A 24,886-nucleotide genomic window follows, 5' to 3' on the forward strand; every position below is an offset into this window, starting at 1 on the left:
AACTATCCTATTAAAAAAAAAAAAAAGGAAATTTGAAAGATCTTAAATGGTCAAAAAGCTCTCTGGGATGTTCTATTTTTTTAAGTAGATTCTATTTATTAGAGTTTTGTTTATTTTTTAAAGTTTTCTTTTTTTTAAAGTAACCTCTACATCAAACGTGGGGCTCAAACTCATAACCCCAAGATAAAGAGTCATGCACTCCACCGACCGAGCCAGCCAGGCACCCTTGTTCTGTAGGTCAAGGACTGATGTGAATCTAGGCTTTAGATTTCCTATAGGTCCTAAAGAGCCAGCACCAGTAATTTTGGAAATAAAGTGTATGATATAAAATCAGCTGCAGGTAACTATTCACAATGTGCCATAGATATACATAAACTTAAACCTATAATTTTAGAATTATTTGAAGTAGACATTTATATGAATTAAATTATCACAGTTCTTTCTGAGGCAATATGAGAACAAGTGATTGAGAAGCCCTTTTAAGGCAGAAATGTATAAATATGTCTGGGTGTATTTGGTAAAAAAAAATATATAAATAGCGTTTTACTTTGTTTCACCAGTTTTATTGAGCATCTTTTATATGTCAGGCAATGTGCCACATGCTAGATACATAAGAATGCTTCTTTCCTTCTTTTTATCCACAAATAACAGTATTTATTGAATTCTAAGTGTTGGGGATAAAGCAGCGAATCGATGTGCAAATGGCGGAGACTGACAATAAAACAAAGTAAAATATATAGTATATTAAGTGATGAAAAGCACTTCAGAAAAAAAAATTAAAGCAAGAAAGGGAGGCATCGGGTGCTGGGGGGGGTTTGCTAACCTTTAAGGGTTGTGGGGTGCCATTTCAACCAAGACGTGGAGGAAGTGGAAGATTAGCAGGCAGACACCCAAGGAAGAGTGGGGGAAGGCTAAGGCCCTCAGGCAGGAGTATGCTTGACCTATTAGAAAAGGAAGGAGGCCCAAACAGCAGGGGGAGCTGTTAGAAGGAAGGTAAGAATAACAGGAGAGGAGAGAGGTGGCTGCTGGCTTGTAGCCCACACTAAAGATAATTCTTACCATTGAAGGCTTCCTGGAGGAGGTGCAACTCTTGAAAGAGAGGCTGGCCAATTAAGAAGGCGGAGAAGAACATTCCAGACAATGGGGCGGTAGCTAGCTTTAAGCCTGGATAGCCAGGGTGGGATGGACATGTGAGGAAGGAGAGAAGTGAAAGATGAGGTTGAAAAGGTCGGTAAGGCCTGAATAATCCTGGACCACCACATACACTATGCAGAGGCTATTCTAATTAGTGAGCTCCTGGGTGGCTCAGTTGGTTGGGCGTCTCACTTTGGCTCCGGTCATGATCTTGTGGTTGGTAAGTTCAAGTCCCGCATCGGGCTCACTTGCTGTCCATCTGTCAGCACAGAGCCCACTTCAGATCCTCTGTCTCCCTCTCTCTCTGCCCCTCCCCTGCTTGCACTCTGTCTCTCTCTCTCTCAAAAAAAAATTTTTTTTTTTAAAAAGCAACAGAAAATATCAAGTGTTGGTGAGCAATACTGTGAAATCAGAACCTGACTACATTGCTAGTTGGAATGCAGAAGATGCAGCTGCTGTGGGAAACAGTATTCCTCTAAAAGTTGAAATGTAGAGTTATGGTATAATTCCACTCCTAGGATATACCCAAAAGAATTCAAAGCAGGACTCAACAGATACTAGGATCTGCTCATAGTTGCATTACCCACAAGAGCCAAAAGGTAGAGACAATTTAGATGTCCATCAACGAATGAGTGGGTGTCATGTTTAGATACAAGGAAATATTATTCAGCCAGAAAAAAGAATAAAGTACTGACACCCGATACAACATGGATGAATTTGAAAACCATTATACTAAGTGAAATAAACCAGTTGCAAAAGGACAAACATTGTGCAATGATGCTGTATAAGCTACCCACACGAGGCAAATTCATAGGCTCAAAGGTAGAAGAGAGGTTATCAAGGCTGGGGGAGAAGGGGAGGAGAAGTTGTTCAATGGGCACAGAGTTTCTATTTAGGAAGATGAAAAAAAATTGCAAATAGTGGTGATGGGTACACAGCGTTATGAATGTATTTAATGCTACTCTAAATACTATTTTTTCACTCATCTTTTTTTTATTTTTATGTTTTTTTTTGTTTTTGAGACAGAGACAGAGATAGAGAATGAATGGGAGAGGGGCAGAGAAAGAGAGGGAGACACAGAATCTGAAACAGGCTCCAGGCTCCAGGCTGTCAGCACAAAGCCCGACGTGGGGCTCCAACTCACGGACCGCGAGATCATGACTTGAGCCAAAGTCGGATGCTTAACTGACAGCCACCCAGGTGCCCTTCATCTTTCTATACTATTCCTTTTTTTCATCTCATTTTCATCTTTTTACTCTTTTTTTTCTCATTTCTTCCTTTTAATTTTTTTTCTCTCTTCTTTAGTTTGTCAGTATTCAGTTTTGTTTCTTTGTATGCTTGCCTGCATTGTGTTTTGATTCCATTATAACGATCAGCTCATCAGGTGGACTCTGGAATTGATTTTCTTTTGAGTAATATGGGCCAAGTTTCTCACCAACTTCTCCCAATTTTAAGTTGACCTTGGGATACCTTGACTCCAAGGTCGGCACTAAGTCCAACACGCCGCAAGGCCTCTCCACTATCTCTGTTGAGGTAGAGATCCATTTGGCTGCCAGTTCTCAAGTCCATCACAAAGGTAACCTGGCCAAGTTGAAGTGGGCTCAACACATCCCGCCTTAGGAAAGAGGGGGTCACTAAAATCATTGACAAGACTTAGCAGAGCTCCTCAAAATTCCAGAGAGTATCCTGTGAATAAGAATCAGGAAGGCCATGAACCATCCCAAAACAATTATTTGAAGTCATCCAGACCTTGCCCTGTCATGGAGTACTCTAGTGAAAGAGAGGTGTTTGCATTCCTGCTGGCTCAGGGCAGTCTGCAAGAAAAAAAGACCCCAGGTAAATTCTGTCAGATAATGTCTGTGGGGTATGGTCACCAGGAGCATAGGTATAAAGGCATAGGTTGTTCATAGGTATAAAGGCAGAACAGAACACCTGCTCTGGAGTACTGACCAGTTAAGTCTGAAGACTTTGGCTTCAATCACAATTCACCTTTGGCAACAAGCTGGGTGCCTCCTTGGGCAGCCCCCTCTCCATCCTGCCCTTGAACTCCTCCAGGGCCAGATAAGATGCAACCGTGGTGGGAGTATGGAGTCCGAGGGTGTCCTGTAGACACTGGTCAGCGGACCCTTGCCTCCAAGGAGTACTCAGTGGAATATACCGTATCCCCTTTTACATATCCAGGAAATGTGAAAAACTACTCGAGAAACCTCTCATTCTCAGTCCCAGCAAGAGGGCACTTTAGGGCCCAAGATCTGTGGGTGAATACAGGTCATGGAGACAAAGAAACCCTTATGTGGAGGCACTCCCTAACTACAAGGAAGCCTGGTCAAGTTGATGGTGCCCGGGTGTCACACAGGGAAGAGATCAAGACTAGCTGATGGGCCATAATCACAAGGAAGCGATGATCACCTGCTTGCTTCTGAGTTACAAGGGAGCCGAGCTGGAAGGCCATGTCGTGGCCCCAAACCCCAGGCTTCAGCCGATCTAACCAAAAGCATGCTTTCCTCGGCACCAGGTACAGCACAGGGTCTCTGCTAACACGGAGCAGTGGGGTAGCCATGAACTGGCTGTTCTCACATCTGATTCCTGTTCTTTTCATTTTTTTAGAGGCGGGGGGGGGGGGGGGGGGGGGGGGGGGGGGGNGCTCTGCACTGACAGCAGGGAGCCTGATGTGGAGCTCAAACTCATGAACCATGAGATCATGACCCTAGCTGAAGTCAGACATAACCAACTGAGCCACCCAGGTGCCCCTCACCTCTGATTCCTACTCTAAGAGCGCTCAGAGGAGCAACACAGAACATAGGCCACCTGACAACCATCAGGTGTCAGAGTAGAAGTTCTACCAGTCCCTGACCCTGCCTGGAGAGGAAGAGACTCCCTCAACTTCAGAAGCAATGACCCCTCCACCAGGACAAATCACCTTGAGAATTCCCCACTTTGGGAGTAGGCCAGCTTTGGCCAGGCCTCCGTGCAGAAGGGCAGAGACAGCCTAACGCTGCCAGAGTCTGGGGCCTCCATGGCCTCAGTTCCCCTCCACATGCCACCTCTACACCCCAGGCTCCCAACAAGGCCTTACTTGCAGGGACCCAAGGGCCACAGCTCAATCAGGCCTCAGGGCTGTGCCCCTGAGAGGTGACCTGTCCGGTGCCCCAGCCCAGCACAGACTCCCAATTATGTCCCTGTAGCCACTTCTTCCATGCACACTTCAGAAGCAGTGGCAAAGCTACAGAGAGACCCAGTTTTCCCCAGGGTGTGTCCAAAGGAGCCTCCACTCACATAGGCAACTTCCCACAGATGAGCCATTCCAGCTTCTCCCTCGGACAATAGCAGGGGTCGGCAGGGGGCCACTGGGAATTTCTTCAGCTGGTTCAGGTTCAAGTTTATACTGAGACATCTGTGTTTCAGGTTTGCCAGAAGTAACCTGAAAGCAAACACTGATAGGAGACCCTTGAACCTCACACAGTGGGAGCAGAAACAGTGATAGAGAACTGTGGGGAGGCCAAGTCGTGCTCATTGCACTTGACTTGGGGTAGAAAGAGCATGAACTTCATGGAGCCCAATGAGAAGATGCAGAAGACCCACCAGGAGCCGCACGCAAACCGTGGCCAGTAGGAGCCGAGGAAGAAATGTGCCTGCTGTGCGTGCAGGGTACGCTGGCCAAGGGGATTTTGCACAGTGGATGGAGGGGTCCACGTGGTCACAGCCGAATCTCAGTGAAGTTCCATTTAAGCCACGCCTCGGCATCCATAACCATTGCCTCCAAAATCATGGCAGCTTAACCTTTAAAAGGCTGCCAGGAGCCTCCAGGGAGACAAGAGGAGGGGCGTCCACCGACCCCCTATCTGGGCAAGACTGCTGAGGCCCCATGGCCTTGTTTGTGTGGGAGCCGCCAAGGCGCTGCAGAGCTTGGCCCTTGGTTCTTGTGTGCTTGTGGGGGAGGGGAGTTGGTGTTTCCACAAGACAGTTAGGTAACACACCAGACCCCTTAATGGGCTGTCCTGGGGAAAATCTCCTGGGTGACTTTCTCTGAGGGCATCACTAACATTAGCACTATGTCTGCTGCCAAAAATAGTTTGGGGTTTATCCTAAGAAAGCTGGGGTGCCACTGACTTAATGCCACTTGCGCTGTAGGACACTCACTCTGGCTGCGAGTTGGAGGACAGATGGGATAAGCAGTTAGGCTGCCCTTGTGCTTCGACAGTGGCTTTAACCTCTGGGGCTGGAAGAGAAGGAGGCAGCAAGCAGAAAATCAACCTGAGTGTCACTGGCTGCTGTGTGACCTTCTCTCATTTGTGTTCTTCTCCATTCTACACAATTTATTCCAGATGCAGAGACAGAAGGGTGCTTTCCCAGCTTGTTTTATGTGCTGGCATAATGCTAATACAGGAAAAAAAGGGGGGGTGGGCAGTCTGAGGAAGGGAAGTTACAAAATAAAGATGGATGAAAAATCCCTCCAAATACAGCCCACAATCCAGTAATGTATTTTAAAAACAAGAAACATAAAGGTCAAGTCAAGATTAATAAGGAATGCAAGGTTGGTTTCACAATTGAAAACCAATTCATGTAAGCTCTCTTTAAAAGATTAAAGGAGAAACATATGATCATCCCAATCCCAATAGAGACATTAAAAAAAGGTTTTGAAAATAAATAAGTAAATAAGCTTTTGATGAAATTCTACACCCATTCATGAAAACAAATTTTGCCAAACTACAAATAGGAAGAAACTTCTTTATCATGTTAAAACTTGTATATCCATCAAAATAAACCAGCTGCAGTGAACATATGACATTTGATGGTGAAACACTGAACGCATGCATTACCTTTAAAGANCCATGTTAAAACTTGTATATCCATCAAAATAATCCAGCTGCAGTGAACATAAATGACATTTGATGGTGAAACACTGAACGCATGCATTACCTTTAAAGAACCATATACTATTCCTATTATATATTATTATACTCAGGTCCATGCTAGTGCAGAAAGGCAAGGAAAAGAAAGATTTGAGGAGTGGAAAGGACTAAATGAAACTCATCATTCATAGACTATTGTTTGACAAATAGAAAACCCCAAATCATTTGCTGAAAAGTAAAGCTTAAAAGATTTATCAAGGCTGCTGGATAAATAGTCAATATACAACAGTCAATTCCCTTTCTCTGTACCACTTACAAAAGGATAAACAATGAAAACATTTTAAAGACTCCATCTATAACATAATCAAAACTTATAAAGATACTTAGAAATAAATCCACACAAGGGGCTCCTGAGTGCCTCAGTCAGTTGAGCATCAGACTAGATCTCAGCACAGGTCCTGATCTCAGGATTGTGTGTTCAAGCCCTGAATTGGGCTCTGTGCTGGGCGTGAAGCCTACTTAAAAAAAAAATCCATGTAAGATGTGTGAGACCTTCGATGGAGAAAATTAGAAAACTATCTGAAAACATTAAATAAGAAAACTAATTGAAAAAGATACATGAGTCATGAATAGTGAAACCCTGTGTCACAGACATACCTGCATCTGCACTCTCACCCAACTGATAGAGCTTTTCAATGCAATTCCAAGAAAAATTCAAGAATTTTCTTTCATAGAACTTGACTCATGGATATTAAAATTTAGAGAGGAGAGCAAAGAGCCAGAACAACCCTTTGTGAAGATGAACAAAATAGGTAGGATTTAATGATTAAGACAGTGTGATATGCGTGGAAGGAGAAAACAAAGGGAGAGTCCAAAAAATGATTACGTAATTGTACCTCGTGTTTTCATAAACCCACTCTGATCAGCCTTTGTCCTTGACCACTGCACCGAAACTTCTCTCCAGGTCGTCAGTGATCTTGACAACGACCAAGGTCCAACTGATAATTCTCAGTCCTCCTCCAACTTGACATGCTTTTTCACTTGATACGCTTTCTGGTCACCACATTCTCTTGGTTTTTCTCTTATTCAATGTCCACTTCTTCTCTGTCTCTTACAATCATTCTTCCTCTCCTTTCCAAGCTCTTAATGTTGCAATTTCCCATGGCTTAGTCTTCAGTCCTCTTTCTCCATCTATATACACTCAATTTCTAGAGTCACCCAGTCTGAGGGTTCTAAATACTATCTCTATGTTCATGAGTCTCACATCTATACACCCAGCCCAAACCAGACTTGATATCCACCTGCCTATTTGACATCACCACTTGGATATCTGATCTCTCAAAAGTAATAAGTCCAGAACTAAACTTCTAATCTTTGCTCCCCACCAAACCTACTCTACCAGTGGGCCTTCCAGTTACTAAGGCCAACAATCTCGGAATTATCCTGACTCCTCTCTTTCCTTCACCTCCCATGTAGAATCTTTGAAGGACTACTGTTGACTCTACCTTCAAAATATACCCAGAATCTGAAATACTTCTCACTACTTCCACCACTACTACCACCTGAGTTTGAGACACCCAAAAGTTCTTCCCTGGATTACAATTCTAGTAAGAATTTTGCTTCCAACCTTGTTTCCTTACAGTCAATTTTCACCACAGCAACAAGAGTGATCCTTTTAAAAAGTAGTGGTATCATGTCAGCTCTCACTCAAAACTCTTCAATGGTTACCCGCCAAGGAAGCTCCTTCCCTAGGGTCTCTGTATCAGATGCTCCCTTTGCAAGGGTAGCTCTTAGGTGGAGCTCTTAGCTCCCTGGTCAGCTCTTTCACCTCCTTCAAACTTTTACTCAAATGTCATCTCCTCAAAGAGACCTACCCTGCATACCCTATCTACCATTGCAGGTCACCTTTTCCATCCCACATACCCAAGACTTTCCATCTCAGCAATCAAAAAGAATGAAATCTTGCCATGTGCAACAGTATGGTTGGAACTAGAGTGTATTATGCTAAGTGAAGTAAGTCAGTTGGAGAAAAATAAACATATAATTTCACTCATGTGAGAAATGTGAGAAACAAAACAGATGAACATAGGGGAAGGGAAGGAAAAATAAGATAAATATAGAGAAGGAGGCAAACCATAAGAGACTCATATACAGAGAGCCAACTGAGGGTTGCTAAAGAGGTTTGGGGTGGGAAGGTGGGCTAAATGGGCAAGGGGCATTAGAGAGGGCACTTGCTGGGATGAGCACTGAGTGTTCTAAGTAAGTGATGAATCACTAAATTCTACCCCTGAAGTCATTAGTACACTGTATGTTAACCAACTTGGATTTAAATAAATTTTTTTAAAAAGACTTCCCATCTCCTTTGCTATTTTTAAAAATTGCACTTATTGGGGCACCTGGATGGCTCAGTCAGTTGAGCGTCTGACTATTTCAGCTCAGGTCATGATCTCATGGTTCGTGAGCTCAAGCCCCATATCGAGCTCTGTGCTGATTGCACTGTGCCTGCTTGGGATTTTGTCTCTCCCTCTGTCTGTCCCCACCCCCGCCCCCATGCTCTCACTCTCAAAAAATAAATTTTAAAACTTTAAAAAATGTTTTAAAAATTGAACTTCTAATCTAACGTCTTTTAATAGACTATATAATTTGCTTATTACATGTGGTATTGTCTGTAATACCCTACCAGAAAGTAATGCAAGGATAGGGATTCTTGTTTATTCTGTTGACTAATGTTTTTCAAGACCCTAGAACAGTGCCTTGCTCATACTGAGCACTCAGTAACTATGTGAATGAATGAATGAATGAATGAATGAATGAATGAATGAAATGAGGAAGATAGGATGTAATGGAATCAGAGGAGTCATGAAGATAAAGGTAATGTTCTATTTATTAAAAAAAATTTTTTTAATGTCCACTTACTTATTTTAAGAGAGAAAGCATGAGCAGGGAAGGGACAGAGAGAGGAGAGAGAGAGAATCCCAAGCAGGCTCCACACTGCCAGTGTAGGGCTCTAACTCATGAACTGTGAGATCATGCCTGAGCCAAAGTTAGACACTTAACCAACTGAGCCACCCAGGCACCATGGTAATGTCTTATTTCTTAAACTGGTATTGGGTTCATACATGTGTCCTTTATTTTTTTAATTTACATATCTATGTATGTATGTATGTATATTGGTCTGTAATCAATATTTAATAAAATAGTAAAAAAAAAAAAGAACTCGATTGTCCAGATTGATTCACTTCCCAAGTGCTCAGAAAGCTGGGTTTTCACTGTACCTAGTATATTATTATCACTGGACAGAGACATCAATATTTCCATCGTCTTTTCTTTCTTTTGTTCCTTGGAACAAGACACCATGCCTCTAGCGTCTGGTCAGGGGAGGGCAACTCAAGAGAACATGCTTTAAAAAGAGTTCTTAAAAGAGCGTTAGAGACTAAAACAGCAGAGTGTACCCTCCCTCTCCCCTTTCCCTGAATTTTTAATTTTTTTTTTTTTTTTGAGAGAGAAAGAGGGCATGGGGAGGAGCAGAGAGCGAAGGAGACAGAGAATCTGAAGCAGTCTCCAGGCTCTGAGATATCAGCACTGAGCCCGATGCAGGGCTTGAACCCATGAACCACAAGATCATGCCCTGAGTCCAGTCAGAGGTCCTTCTTTCCCTGATTTCTCATGATGACTATAATGCCCAAATGTCTCAGCTACAGGCTCGCACCGATACCGGAGGTCACCCCCAGTGTTTCCCTACTGAAATACTGTTAGAGCTGCCCCAGCAGAGAAAGCACTCACTGCTCTGCAGGCCATTTGCCTTTGTACCCGACAGTGCATTTCCCATCATCTGGAAATTTAAAAACTAAAAACCAAAAAGAGCCTGGCCAGTGCATCTTGTTCACATTAGCTTTTTGTCTTCTGCTTGGAAATTCATTGATTACACTGTGAAAATATTTTCAAGGAGAAAATTTAAAAACCAAAGGATTTACATGAAAAAGCAAAGCAAATATTTTTTTAAGGGTAGTTTTATGTAAAAACCAGCTAAAATGTCTTAGGGTCTTTCTTTCCCATCACTTGCATGGTTATATGTTGCATTGTTAGACTTTCCAAATCAGTAACTTTCTAAATCCTGAATTTGTCAGTTCTTCCAGTCACTTGGCTCTACAAAAGTTTCTTTTTAAATGAAGAATTGGGGGGTGGGACACCTGGGTGGCTCAGTAGGTTAAGCCTCTGACTCTTAATTTCAGTTTAGGTCATTATATCACGGTTTATGGGATGGAGCCCCGCTTGCAGCGAGGAACCTGCCTGGGATTCTCTCTCTTGTCTCTCCCTCTTTCTGCCCCTTCCCTACTTGTGCTCTTTCTCCAAAATAAATAAACATTTAAAAAATATAAATAAGTGAAGAGTCGAAAATTAACTCCTCATATCACCAGAAAATGCTGTTCCAGTTCTTTGAAAACTTAATCTCATGTGAATCGCAACCTCTTTCTGTGTTATCTGTAGATCTTCAGTGACATTGGATTTGTTCTCCTGGAGAATGGCCTCAAATGGAATAGACACGTAGTTTTGTGCCTTTGCCGTAACTGAGAACTAGTTCGAGTGGTTGCAGCACGTGTTCAGAACGTGTTTTTGCTTTTTTTTAAATGTTTTATTTATTTCTAGGAGAGAGAGAGAGAGAGACAGCGTGAGCAGGGGAGGGTCAGAGAGAGAGGGAGTCACAGACTGAAACAGGCTCTAGGCTCCGAGCTGGCAGTCAGCACAGAGCCCGACGCGGGGCTCGAACCCACGAACCGCGAGATCATGACCTAAGCGAAAGTCGGACGCTTAACCGACTAAGGTACCCAGGCGCCCCGTGTTTTTGCTTTTTAAACAGAAGGCGCCTTTTTCATTGCTGATGAACTGTGCTTAGAGGTGGGAAGGGAGACGTGAGAGGTCTCAATATACGGCCTAACGGTCCAAGTTTCCAGGTTTACGAGGAAATGGAGGGACACATATGTGTACAAAAANCTGCAAATGATCTCTAGAGAAAGAATGGGGAGCGAGCCAAGAGCGGAGAGGAACTCATTTAAATTCCCTGCTCCGCCCCTTTCCAGTTCCAAGTTGCAGCCTCCCTCGCAGCAGACAATCCCGACGCGATGCTGGAGACCCAGGAGGATGCCTCCGACCGGGCAGGTGCCGCTCACGGTTTAGCCCCGCCCCTCAGTACCGACGGCCAATGGGAGCCGGCCGGGCCAGAGCGCCACCAATGGGAGCGGGCGGGCGGAGGCGCGCCGCCATTTAAGGAGCCGCGGGGCGGGGGTCTGGGGAGCGTGTGTTCGGAGTGTGGCCGCGGTTGGGTGCGGTGACCATGTCCCTACAGGTGAGTCAAAGGCTGCGCGGGCGGGTTTGCCCCCGGAGGGACGCGCTCCAGTGGGGCAAGCGTGACGCCCCCGGCCGGCGGGCCGCCCGGACCCGGAACTTGGGACTGCGGTTGCCCCCGGACTCCCTCCCCGCCCCGAGTTGTCCATTGTGATGCCAGGACACTCCCACCCGCTTCGCGAGCGCCCGTTTACGGCAGTGGGGACGGCGCCGGTGCCATCTGTGGATGCCGAGCCGGGACTCCCTGTGGCAACTCTTGTGAACCCCGGGGACTGGTTAAACGCCAGGTAGGCTAAGCGCCCAGGAGGGCGGACACCTAGTTGCTCCCGGAGGACCAGACGGCCCTGCTCCGCCCCGTTCTTCCCACCTGAGAAATGGAGGCAAGGACGGCTGGGGTCCCACCCGCGCCCCTCGCTCTTTGGCGCAGCCAGGGGCTCTCTCAGGCAAATGTTCTTTTGGACAGCAGAGATCTGTAAAACTACAATCAAAAATACTGTTTTTTTTTGCTGATATGTGAAAGAAATAATATGTTCAGGGCGGGAACTTTGGGGAAAGAGAACAAATATAAAGTAAATAAAAACCATCAGGAATTCCTTCATCCAGGAGATAAGCAACGCTAACACGATGGATTAGTATGTGTGTGTGAAAATGTGTACGTGTGTACATATGCCTGTACGTGCTTGCACATACCGGTGCATGTGTACGTACATACATGTGCATAGTATATGTGTGTATATACACACACTGATTCCATTACACTCATGTAGAAGATGGCACATGGCAGCCACACCATGGAGCAAGAATGTATCAAGTTGTGGCACCACAGAAGGGCAGGCTGGATGGAGAGCGTGATCTTGGTCCCTGCTCTGGAACCGGCTTCTCTATCCTGGAAGGGAGAAGGAACGGGGATCCCCGAAGTTGTGTGTGAAACTGTGTCCGGGCTGACCTCTTGTGCAGAGGGCCCAAGACTTTCATTAGGTTAGCAAATGGCTCCACGTTCCCCCACTTGCGAGGAACAGTTTTCCAGAAGGTCCTCCCCAGAAGGCAAGGACCTAGCATGGTTGTTGAGAATCCTTAGAGTTCTCCTCAAGGCTTGGCTTGCCAAGAGTAATTGGGTTTCTGTCAGTGGAAAAGGGCATACATAAGACCTTAGAGCAAGCACATCTGAAGGGGAAGATCTCTATACATCTCTGAATAGCCCTGCCCGGCCCTTAGGAAGCCGTGAGTACTTAAGAGCATTTGCATTTTGTCCTTATTATAGACACGAGAGGGGCGCCCTACAGAACATTTGGAGAGTGCAGAGAGTCTTAAAACACCAGAAAACTTAGCAGTAATCAGACGCGATTATCATCTGCATATTCTAGTATATTTCTTGCTAGTCTTTATTTTTTCTACATGCCTTACAAAGCTGAGTGTGTAAAAGCCATTTGGTATTCTTTGTCAAATCAACGTATTTTTCGTGTCTTCATTGGGAGTATTTTTCTCAGTTTTTTCTAGAATTCGTTTCTTTCCCCCCAGAGACACTTAAAATAATAATGGTAGCCTTTTAAACACTCACCATGTCCCAGGCACTATTTAATGTGTTTTCTATGTGTTGGGATGCCTGGGGGGCTCAGTTGGTTAAGCGTCCAACTCTTCTTGACTTTCGCTCAGGTACTGATCTCCTGGTTCGTGGGTTCCAGCCCCACAGTGGGCTCCGCACTGACAGTGTATGGCCTGCTTGGTTTTCTCTCTCTCCTCTCTATGCACCCCCCCTCCCCAAATAAATGAATGAACTTAAAGAAAAATAACTATTTTACGAGTGTTAACCTAATTAATCTGGCTAACAACCTTGTGGATACGTGGTATTTTTGTCCCATGTTCTGGCTGAGAAAACAGACACAGGTTAAATAACTCCCAAGCACACATAGCTCTTAAATGCTAAAGCTGAGACTCTAACTGAGGCAGGCTGGCTCTAGAGCCTCGGTTCTTTTTCCCTTTTTCTTTTTCTTTTTCATTTTCATTTTCTTTTTCTTTTTCTTTTTCTTTTTGAGAGAGAGAGGGTGTGCGAGCAGCAGGGCCTGCACAGAGCCTGATTAGGGGCCTTATCTTATGACCCTTTTTCTTTTTCTTTTTGAGAGAGAGAGGGTGTGCGAGCGGCAGGGCCTGCACAGAGCCTGATTAGGGGCCTTATCTTATGACCCTGAGATCATGACTTGAGCCAAAATCAAGAGTCAGACACCCAACTGACTGAGCCTCCAGGCGCCCCTAAAGCCTGTGTCCTTCGTTTTTCTTTTCTTTTTTTTTTTTTTAATTTTTTGAATGTTTATTTTTGAAGGAGAGAGACACAGAGCATGAGCAGGGGAGGGGCAGAGAGAAAGGGAGACACAGAATCCAAAGTGGGCTCCAGGCTCTGAGCTGTCAGCACACAGCCTGACGCAGGGCTTGAACTCACAAACCATAAGATCATGAGCTGAGCCAAAGCCAGACGCTTAACCAACTGAGCCACCCAGGCTCATGACACTGTTTAAAGCAGGACACTCAGAAAGATGAGGCAGAGTGTGTGACCCTTGTCACATGCACCCATGCTTCTTAGACCCCCGTAAGGATTAATTAGGAGGCTGGGCCATTTTCCAGGTTATTTAGTTTGCAGAACCCAGGCTCTCCGATTTACAAGTGACTTTTGTTCACGACAAAACACTGTCCCCGTTGTGCTACTGCCCTGTCTTCGGCGCTGGAGGAAACTTTATCCAGCAACTCTGCTGAGACCTCACCGGTTCTGACATTACAGTGGTGCTATCCGCTTTCTGTCCCGGACTCTGCACGTGTGGATCAGAGGCAGCTCTGCATTGGAGAAAGAAAATGGAGGTGGGGGTAGAATGCCTCCTTGAGCTTTTCTTGTTTGATACCCTGGCTGCTGATATTTCCTGCTTATCCCTGATTTAAATACCACAAGGTAAAATAAGGTTTATTTTTTTTAAAAAGAATAGAAAAATTCTATTAAGGAAAATAGTCACCAAAGCCCTTTTTAGAGAAACGGAGAGGTTGAAAGACATGGGATAAGGCTAAGAGCACATATGGGGCGCTTGGCTGGCTCAGTCGGTGGTACGTGCAGCTCTTGACCTCAAGGTCGTGGGTTCGAGCCCCACATTGGGGGTAGAGATTACTTAAGTAAAAAATAAAACAAAATCTTTTATCTTTTTATTTTATTTTTTTATTAATTTTTTTAATGTTTATTTAATTTTGAGGGAGAGAGACAGAATGCAAGCAGGAGACAGGCAGAGAGAGAGGGAGACACAGAATCTGAAGCAGGCTTCGGGCTCCGAGCTGTCAGCACAGAGCCTGATGCGGGGCTTGAACTCACGGACTACGAGATCATGACCTGAGCCGAAGTCAGACGCTCAACCGACTGAGCCACCCAGGTGCCCCAAAATAAAAGCTTTTTAAAAATACTGGGAACACATAGATATTCCTCTGTGCAGAATATGCCAACAGAGATCTGCAGGCCAGCCTGACGCTCTTTGGGAGTGAGGCAGGTCAGGGTTTCAGAGTTAAGTCACAAATGGGGAGGACAGGGTTTATTACTGTGTATATTTGTATACAGAGCTTCCAGGCAGCCAGTTTCTTTTCACCAGTGAGCTCTAGGTTGGCTATACAGCTTCTCTTTTTTGGAAATATGTTGAAAGAAGTCTTTTAAATTTTAGTCTCAATGTTTAAAGGAATCTTTTTTTAATATTTTTAAAAATGTTTTTATCTATTTGTGTGTGAGAGACAGAGAGACAGTGTGAGCAGAGGAGAGTCAGAGAGAGAGGGAGATACAGAATCCGAAGCAGGCTCCAGGCTCTGAGCTAGCTGTCAGCACAGAGCCCGATGCGGGGCTTGAGCCCACGAACCGTGAGATCATGACCTGAGTCAAAGTCGGACACTTAACCGACTGAGCCACTCAGACGCCCCTAAAGGAATCTATACAAGCAACTCAGTGAAATCAGAAATATGGCCCACAGAGGTGCGCCTGCCTCACTCAATAGGTTGAGCATGTGATTCTTGATCTCAGGGTCATGAGTCTGAGCCCCACGTTAGATGCGGACATTACCTTAAAAAAATGAAGAATTTTTCAAAAGAAAGAAATATGGCCCTCAGAAACTAGCCAGCCACTAAACAGGTATAAATAAGAGTGATGCTGAAAAGTGCAGGCAAAGAGGAACTAAGTGGTGAACGCTCTGGATGAAGACTGATTGGTAGTAAAGCTACCACATATGGCAAAGGGTGGATTTAGGAAGAAGAGGAGGTGTCCGTGAGGGTGATCGAGAAGGCTGCCCTGGGTGTAATACTGCTTTTCAAAAATTATCAGAAACTTTTATTTATATGCTTTTAACTTATAAGAAATGTGTATTGAAATTTCTCTTGCTAGATTTCCCCCCCATCTTTTGACCACATTCATCCATTTCCCCCACCCTTTGTCCCCCGTCTGTGGTAACTGCAAGTCTGTCCTCTGTTCCCCTAAGTTCAGTGAACGTAGATTCCGCATACGAGATCCTTCAGTATTCGTTGGTCTCTGTCTGACTTATTTCACCTCAGGTAATGCCCTCGGGGCCCATCCATGTTGCTGCTCATGGCAGGATCCTTCCTTTTTATGGCTGAATGATATTCCACAATGTGTGTGTATGTGTCTATATAGTGTTTTCGTTATCCATCCATCCATCATTGTGATGAGGGGCCATTAGGCAAGCTGAGGGCCAAGCACAGGCTAGCACAACACCCTCCCCCAACCCCAGGTGGCACCTGTGTGACATCCCTCAGACACTCCTGGCTGCCCAAGAACAAAGGAAAGGACAGAAGACAAATGGTTAGACTGATAGTGTCTCCATCAGTTTACAAGTATCTTAGTGATATTACAAGGAAAGGGCAACCTTATCAGTAACCCAAGTCCAGGAACTCCCTACTGTCTCAATGTCAATGCTTTGCTAGAGGGAAATACGCGGCTTTGATGTGCATTCCTGGTGATGAGTGATGTTGAGCACCTTTTCTGTGTCTGTTGGCCATCTGTATGTCTTACTTATTTTTAATTAATTTGTAAATGATTTATTGCTTTTTTTTTCAGAAAAACTTTCTAAACCACATACAGACTACATACAGTAGTCTACATACACTACCACATACAGTTTTATACAGACAAGCTCTCTCATTTAAAAAAGTTTGTTTAATGTTTTTAGTCATTTTTGAAAGACAGAGAGACTATGTGAGCAAGGGAGGGGCAGAGAGAGAGGGAGACACAGAATCTGAAGCAGGCTCCAGGTCTGAGCTGTCGCACAGAGCCTGACGTGGGGCTTGAACTCACGAATTGCGAGATCATGACCTGAGCTGCTGCTGGTCACCAACTGACTGAGCCACCCAGGCGCCCCACTCTTATTCTTCTTTCAGCCTTGATTTGCTTCTTAGTTTTCATGTCTCTGACCATCTGCCGTCTTTTTTAAAATTATTATCTCCATTTTATTTATTTTTAATTTATTTATTTAAATTCAAGTTAGTTAGGGGCGCCTGGGTGGCTTAGTCGGTTAAGCGTCCGACTTTCNTATCTTTTAAATCATTTGGCATTTTGTGTTTTCTGGGTTCCCCAGACATTATTCAGAAACTGGGCTGCAGCCCTCTCTGCTGGTAACCTCTTCTTTTCAGGACACAGGAATGTATCCACGGAGTTCTGTTGGATCAGGGACCATACAAAGGATTCCGTCTACAGGCTTTCCCTGCTTGTCTTGAATCTCTCAGATCTTGATCTTTTAGCCTTAGAGCCAAGTAGCTTTTATTCTGACTGATAGACTGTACTTTTTATACTTTTTCTTTGTTTTTTGTTTTTTGTTTTTTTTTGGACTCACTTCCTTTTTCATATTCTTCGTTTTTCTCCTGCAAATGAGCTTCTTTCTGGCCAGCTGTAGTTAACTCTTCTAGAATGTTATCTGGGAGGCGTTTGTTGTTGTTGTTGTTGTTGTTTGTTTTTTGTTTTTGTTTTTGTTTTTTTTGTCTCCTTCAGAAGCCCCACCCCGCCGCTCCTCTTCTCAGGCTAAAAGTGAGCTCCGCGTGCTGTACTGCTGCTGGGCTGTGCCTCCTGCTTCTCCTGCAGGGGGTGCTCTGCTTCCCCTCACCCCGCCCCCCCACCAGGTGATGCACTATCTCTGGACCCTCCCCCAGGAGGTGCTCCGCTTCCCTTGNACCATCACCAGTGCCGAGGCCCAACGACAGAGCCGCACCATGGCCCATGCAGCGTCAGACCCTCTCCATTTGTATGTCTTCCTTTCCCATTTTTTTTTAAATTAAATTTTTTCAGCTATTGAGTGGTATGAGTTCTTTATGTATTTTGGATATGAAGCACTTTTTTAAGATACGTGATTTGCAAATATTTTTCGCATCCCATAGGTTGCCTTTTCATTTTGTGGATGGTTTTCTTTACCTCGCAGAAACTTTTTAGTTTGATGGAGTCTCACATCTTTATTTTTGTGTTAGCTGCCTTTGCTTTTGATGTCAGATCCACTCATTGCCGAGACCAGTGTCTATGCCCTATATTTTCTAGCTAGGAGTTTTATGGTCTAGACAAAAGGTCTTACGTGACCTTACATTAAACCCACTTTGAGTTGTGCATAGTGTCAGATAGTGGCCCAGTTTCATTCTTCTGTACGTGGCGGTCAAATCCCAGCACCATTTGGTGAAGAGACTGACCTTTCCCCCATTCTACATTCTTGGCTCTTTGTCAACAGTCAATTGACCATATATATGCATGTTTTTATTTCTGGGCTCTCTCTTCTATTTCATTGATCTGTTTGTTTTTAGGCCAACACTGTACTGTTGTGATTACTGTAGCTTTGTAATACACAATCGTTGCAAGTCACAAAATGTGAGGACTCCAGCTTTGTTATTCTTTCTCAAAATTGCGTTGTCTATTCTATACAAACTTTAAGGTTGTTTTTCTCCATAAACTATGCCTTTGGAATGTTGATAGGGATTGGCTCCGATGAATCTGTAGATTGCTTTAGGTGGTATGGACATTTAAACACAATTATTTCTTCCAATTCATGAGCATAGAATAGCTTTCCATTTATTTGTGTCCTCTTCAGTTTTAAGATTTTTCAGTATTAAGAATTTTCAGTACTGGGGCTCCTGGGTGGCTCAGTCGGTTAAGCATCTGACTTTGGCTCATGTCATGATCTCAGGGTTCTTGAGTTCAAACTCCGTGTCAGGCTGTGTGCTGACAACTCAGAGCCTGAAGCCTGCTTCAGAGTCTGTATCTCTCTCTCTCTCTCTCTCTCTCTCTCTCTCAAAAATAAATAAATAAACCTTAAAAATATTTTCAGTATTAAGAATTTTATGTAGTTGTCCCTCTCTTCTCTATTTATCAGGTAAGTACCAGGAGACGTATCCGTAAACTAAAACAAATTAGGATAGTTCTGGTGAGTTCTGGTGACTCAGAACCATAATGGTTCCATTTCTGCTTGAAACCTTCCTCTTTGTTTTTGAGTTCTCACTCTTTGACGGTAAATGGCCCCAAAATAGATGGGCCTGCTGAAAGTTAGTGAATGCACCATGTACCTTTTTTCCCTCTTGTTCTAGGCTGATTTTGAAAAGATCGCAGAAGATGTGAAGAAGATGAAAACAAGGCCAAATGATGAAGAACTGAAAGAGCTCTACGGGCTCTACAAACAGTCTGTAGTTGGAGACATTAATATTGGTATTTCATGTATATATACATATGTTCATCATATTTTTAAATAATATATTTAAAAATAATAAATTTCATTTGAATGTTTATAGGAGTATAGAATAAAAAGTAACTTGAAAATATATCTGTCCTTCTTTTGGCAGAGTGTCCAGGGATGTTAGATTTAAAGGGCAAGGCTAAATGGGAAGCCTGGAATCTCCGAAAAGGTGGTTAATTCTTAAATAAGTGAGATAAACTTTCTTAATTGCCTAATATGACAGTGAGATAATGTGTCGTGTCTTTCTAGGGATGTCGAAGGAAGATGCCATGAGGGCATATATTGAGAAAGCAAAAGAGCTGATAGAAAAATACGGAATTTAAAATTCGGCTCTGGAGAAAGTTCTTCTTTTGACACCTTTGCAATGGTATCGTGACCTACCATCTAGGGAAGAAATACACTGTTAACTCTTTACGTGTCATGAATATTTTTGCCTTTAACATGAATTGTAATCTTTAATTAGCAGGACACTGACATTATGTATGTAATGAAATTTTACTTGCCTAAACCAGATGATTTTAAAAGTTCTTTTAAAAAAAAAGTATTGCTCAGTTAGTATGTGCATAAATACATTAACAATTTTGGGGGGAGCTTACCTGTTTTTCTACGGTGAGTTAGCATTATTGGTGTATAATCAAAACCATTTATTCAGAATGAGTGACAAGCCTCTTCCTTTGTTGCACGGTGTGGCTTTGGGATTCTCACTGACATGGGGCCTTAGTCACCCATAAACTTGGGCAGTTCTTGTCCTTACTCTAATTCTTCACTAGGTGACTGAGGCAGATTACATAACCTCGCCACTCAGCCTCGTCCATAGAGTAGGGGAAATCAGTCTCGCAGGGTTGTAAGGTCTAAATGAGGTAGCTGTAATCATCATACTTGAGTTTAAAGCATATGTTATCAGAAGCCTAACAAATTAGCTAAAAATTTTTTAAAAATAAACTCATGAGCCGCTGACTCTTCAAAGAAAGAAAAAGGCTATCTGTCAACAATTTTTTCTTTAAATTTCTACGTTTAAGACAAACCAAAAAATCAAATGTAGTATCTAGTGATAATAAACATAGAACTACGATGCCTCTTAAGCTCAGTTTTGATCGTAGTGAAAAATGCAGAGTCTGGGATATCCTAATAGCCAAATCCTCAGTCTTTCTTACTGGCACTCAGGTTTCCTGGAGGAAGGTGGTCTTCTTTTAGTAGTTCTATAAATCTGTGTGTCTGAGATTGCATAGGATAAACCTCACCCAAACCAGTGTACCTCTATTCCCTGGACAAGGGGTATGCATTTGGTATGCTATGACCAGCAAGGGATAAATTCATTTCATGTGACTTAAAAAACAAAAAACACCAAAAAACTTAGATTGACTAGACTAGATGAATTTCCAGGGAAGTGAAAAAGCCAGTCTCAAAAGATTACACAGTGTAGGATTCCATTTATGAAACATTCTTGAAATGGCAGAGTTACAGACCTAGAGGACAAAATAAAGATTGCCACAGAGGACACAATAGGGAGGTAGATGTGGCTTTAAAGACAGCAGGAGGGGGGGAGGGCGCCTGAGTGGTTCAGTCGGTTGAGCATCCGACTTCGGCTCAGGTCACAATCTCACCATTCCCAAGTTCAAGCCCCACGTCGGGCTCTGTGCTGACCTCTCAGAGCCTGGAGCCTGCCTCAGATTCTGTGTCTCTCTTTCAGTCTCTGCCCTGCCCCCACTTGTGCTGTGTCTCTGTCTCTCTCAAAAAACAGTAAACGTTAAAAAATGTTTTTAAAAGAACAGCAGGAGGGATCCTGTGGGGATGGAATGTTCTGTTCCTTGACTGTATCGCAGAGAACATCTGGCTGTAACATTACACTGAGTTTTGCTCATGTTACCATTGGGTGCAACTGGCTAGATCTGTATGACTGCTCACAACAAACAACATGTGAATCTACAGTTATCTCAAAATTTAAAAATTCAGTGAAAAAAAAATCTAGCTTGGTTCCTATTCTGGAAAATTTTGCAAAGTAAAGATGATTCTCATCTCTACTAAGTCTTCCCTGAAGATAGTCAGGAATCTTCCGTGATGAAGTCAGTGTCCAGATCCAAGAAAATGAAGAGATCAGCAATGACACGGCCGCTCCTTCTCATCAAGGGTCTGGAAGCTCCCAGAGCTATTCCCATGTGGACTTCACCTGCCCTGCCGGGGAGGCAGTGAGAAGACCTGCCTCAAAAGCCTGGCAATGGCTACAACCTGAAATTCGCACTGCGGACCGCAGTAACTAAAAATTGTTCAAATGAATGATCACAAATCAAATGACTTTTGCGTCAATCCTTCCACAAAGGAGCCCTGGAGACGGTGTCACACCAAAGGGTAAAGTACAGCAGGTACTAAACTTGTATTATAATTTGCATGAGGCTATTTTTAGCCCAAGTTGATTACATGAATTCTAACTCCTCCCACAATGAATTTTTAGTATTTTAGAAAATATTTTATTTTTAAGTAATCTCTACACCTAAGGTGGGGCTCACGCCTACAACCCAGAGATCAAGAGTCACATGTTTCACCGACTGAGCCAGCCAGGCGCCCCACCCCACAATGATTTTCTTATGTTACTTAATCTTCTGTTGGAAAGTAATGATCAATTATGAAAAATATCTCCTGTATGCATTTTGTTCTATCTTATTCACTAAGATTCTCTGTATGTGATTTTAAAACCTTAACACAAACATCAACCCACAGTATGTGACCATAAACAAACTGATGCTTTAGGGCACCTGGGTGGCTCAGTTGGGTAAGCGTCTGACTTCGGCTCAGGTCAGATCTCACGGTTCGTGGTTAGAGCCCCGCATCAGGCTGTGTGCTGACAGCTCAGAGCCTGGAGCCTGTTTGGGATTCTGTGTCTCCCTCTCTCTCTGCCCCTCCCCCACTCATGCTCTGTCTCAAAAATAAATAAACTATAAAAAAAATTTTAAAAACCTGGTGCTTTAAAATGGAATATCTTAATATAGAATGCTGTGTTAGGCACTTTAAGCCTAAAGGAAGCCATGTCGGTGGCACCAAGTAGTGGAGTTTATCATGAAGACCCACAGGATATAGGGAATCGGGGTCCCTGCTTGCACCGCTCGGATTCCGGATACAAACACAGTCTGGGACTTGCCGCCCCAAGCGTTAGATGCCTCTTGTCACAAGAGGTTGTGGTACCAACCTTCTGCCTTTGCAGACTCAGCTAATTTTCCCTGTTTTTCTGCACTGAGCTCCTATTTTCTCCAACTGCTCTGCTTCCTCCCTAGGTGTGCACTGCAGTGTCACACAGTGAGGCTGAGGCATTGCCTTGGGCACAGTGGCCACTCCACATACACACACACACACACACACACACACACAGCTCTCCTGAGTATTCTTGCTGGCCCGAGTCAGTCATTGCGGGGCCGTAGCAGGGCCTCGGAGCCAACAGGTGCCCAGTGTAGGAGGGGCCCGCAGCAAGCGCCCAGGTTTAGGGGCTTTCTGAGGACTGGCCCATGGAGACCTGCAGTGATCGCTCAGGACTATCTTATTTTAATAAAGCAGGAGGTTACATTTTCTAATTGGGAGGACCCTATATTTCAGATTCAGATCAAGCTTTGAACCAAGCGTGTTGATGAAACCATGCATCTTCTAGCATTTTTCCTACTGTTAAAATAATCGAAGGGGAAAAATGGATAATTTACCAAGCAGAAATTTTGCTGACAGATGAGACGCATCCCACAGATGAGACTCAAATGAGATTCCGATCCAAAGATAAAGGACCCTGCCAGAAATATTCTTTACCCCTTTGTCTTGTGTCTCCAGATGCAGAAACGCTCTGTGAAGAAATACATTTGTGTATAACACACCACCCCCATAGGAGCAAATGCATAATTTTCCATCCCTGAATAAAACTAATCAATGACTTCTTGGTCGGGCTACCTGAGTGGCTCAGTCAGTTGGGCCTCTGACTTTAGCTCAGGTCATGATCTGGCAGTTCGTTAGTTGGAGCCCCACATCGGGCTCGCTGCTGTCAGCCCAGAGATCACTCTGGATTCTCGGCCTCCCTCCCTCTCTCTCTCTCTCTGCCCCTCCCCCACTCACATGCTCTCAAAAATAAACATTAAAAAAAAAACCTAACTACTTCTGAAAAATTAAGAGTATCATACAATCACTTGGGACTGTCTTCAGACTGAAAGGGACAATATCTAAAAATAGTCAAGATATAAATAGTTGTAGACACTTGGTTATGTGGTTCTTGAGGAAGGGTCTCCTAGGAAGTTTCCATGAAGATAAAAGTGATTTCCTGGAGCACATGAATATCAAAACTTGGATCAATTACATATTCCCAGGCTAAAAAGAAACAAAATTGTATTTCACAACGGATGCTTACCACCACCAACAGAAGATTTGCTTCCAGATACTGCCTTTCTAAAGCTGACACCGATTGATAGAGTTACTTCTGAGGTCTCAATGTTCTGTAAGGCCTGTATTTTTAATTTCTCGAAGACCTATCAGTATACAGTGCTATTACTTGCATTCTCTTACTTCACACATGGCTGACCTCTCTCCGTTCACACTAAAGAAAACCTCGGCCAAGTTTCTACTTCCCGCAGTAACTGCCGGTTCCTATTAGCTGAAAATCACCAAACACATCTCTGAAAATACAGCCAACTATCAAAACAATTTCACCCTCCATGTCCTTTGCTGTATCTTCAGATCCAATACAACATGTTAAATCACAGGAAGGAGCAGCTTCAGACGGTGTATCAAAGCAGCGAGTCTTAAGAGCTGGTTGGTGGCTTTTCATCGCCAACATCTCGGAACCTTGTTCATGTGGTGAAATGCGGGGCGTCTTTGCTTCCTTCCCATTTGCTATTTCCAGCAATACAGGCATTTTCCCCAGTGGGGCCCACACCTGCACCTGTCACTACCTGCCTGAGACGCACTGTGGGCCCAGCCACTTTCAAGGTCATCTGACTTCTAGAACAATGCAGGTGACAGCCCGAAGGCACCTGGGCACCCAGTCCAACAGGGCCAGTACCAACCAGTACCTTTAACTGTCATCTCCAGAAACATCGACCTATTTCCCAGCTCTCCAGACGGCTGCCATGTACAGAGCAAAAGCAGGTTCGGGCACGCAGGGTCCCTGAGTGGTTTCCACCTGTTCTCAGCTGGCACAACACCAGATTTATTGAGCTGGGTGCTGGGTGCTCAGTTCGCCACCAGGGACTCGCGGGTACATAAACAGCCTGATTACTTCACCGGCTTAGACACTGGCTGGGAGGCCACTAGAGACAGGCATTAAGTACTGCTGGGTTCAGGGTGATCTGTGAGCATGACAGGTGGGGCTGGGGGAGCGCCGAGCAAGGTGTCCCTGGGGAAATGGAGCTGCTCTGAGGTCTGGATGGGCAGGGAAAGGGTTGGCAGGGGGAGAGAGGCAGCATGGGTAGAGGGAACAGCATGAGCACAGACTGTCGGCTGTCGTTCAGAGAGCCAGGGGGGTGTGGGGACAGATTAAGAGAGAGGGGGTAGGCAAGGGCCAAGTCTAGGCCTCCTAAGGGATTCTGGTCGTCTGAGAGTGACAGGAAGCCACCAGAAGGATTGAAGGCAAGACGTGCCACGACCAGACTTGTCTTTTATCCCTGCGGGAAGTGTGAGGAGCGGCTTGGAGGGGACAGAGCATCTAAGAAGGAGTCAGTTCAGCGGGCTCTTCCTTTCCAGATGCCAGACAAGAATTCCCGCTTCTGCCTGGGACGGAGGAAACGAGGAGCGCCTCTCTGTCCCAACAATGAGTCGAAAAGCCCGACAGACTACAAAGTCATCACGTGTCTTGAACTCAGCTGAGTTTGC

General features: G+C 44.3%; 1 protein-coding gene across 3 annotated transcripts; it reads left to right on the plus strand.

The window, feature by feature from the left end:
• Nucleotides 1-11,246: 11,246 nt before the first annotated feature.
• ACBD7 (acyl-CoA binding domain containing 7) lies at nt 11,247-19,468 on the plus strand. 3 transcript variants are annotated; one of them, XM_077758413.1, is made up of 4 exons: nt 11,247-11,331; nt 18,909-19,026; nt 19,161-19,223; nt 19,304-19,468. In XM_077758413.1, the coding sequence occupies exons 1-4, from the start codon at nt 11,320-11,322 to the stop codon at nt 19,375-19,377; spliced, it is 267 nt and encodes an 88-aa protein (XP_077614539.1). In that variant the 5' UTR covers nt 11,247-11,319; the 3' UTR covers nt 19,378-19,468. The 3 variants fall into 3 exon arrangements, with proteins under 3 accessions (XP_077614539.1, XP_077614540.1, XP_077614544.1); XM_077758414.1 differs by lacking the exon at nt 11,247-11,331 and adding an exon at nt 11,509-11,617; XM_077758418.1 differs by lacking the exon at nt 11,247-11,331 and adding an exon at nt 14,934-14,954.
• The last annotated feature ends 5,418 nt before the right edge of the window (nt 19,469-24,886 follow it).

This window comes from Crocuta crocuta, unplaced genomic scaffold (genome assembly GCF_008692635.1).
Source record: "Crocuta crocuta isolate KB4526 unplaced genomic scaffold, BGI_CrCroc_1.0 scaffold32, whole genome shotgun sequence".
NCBI classification, from domain to species: domain Eukaryota; kingdom Metazoa; phylum Chordata; class Mammalia; order Carnivora; family Hyaenidae; genus Crocuta; species Crocuta crocuta.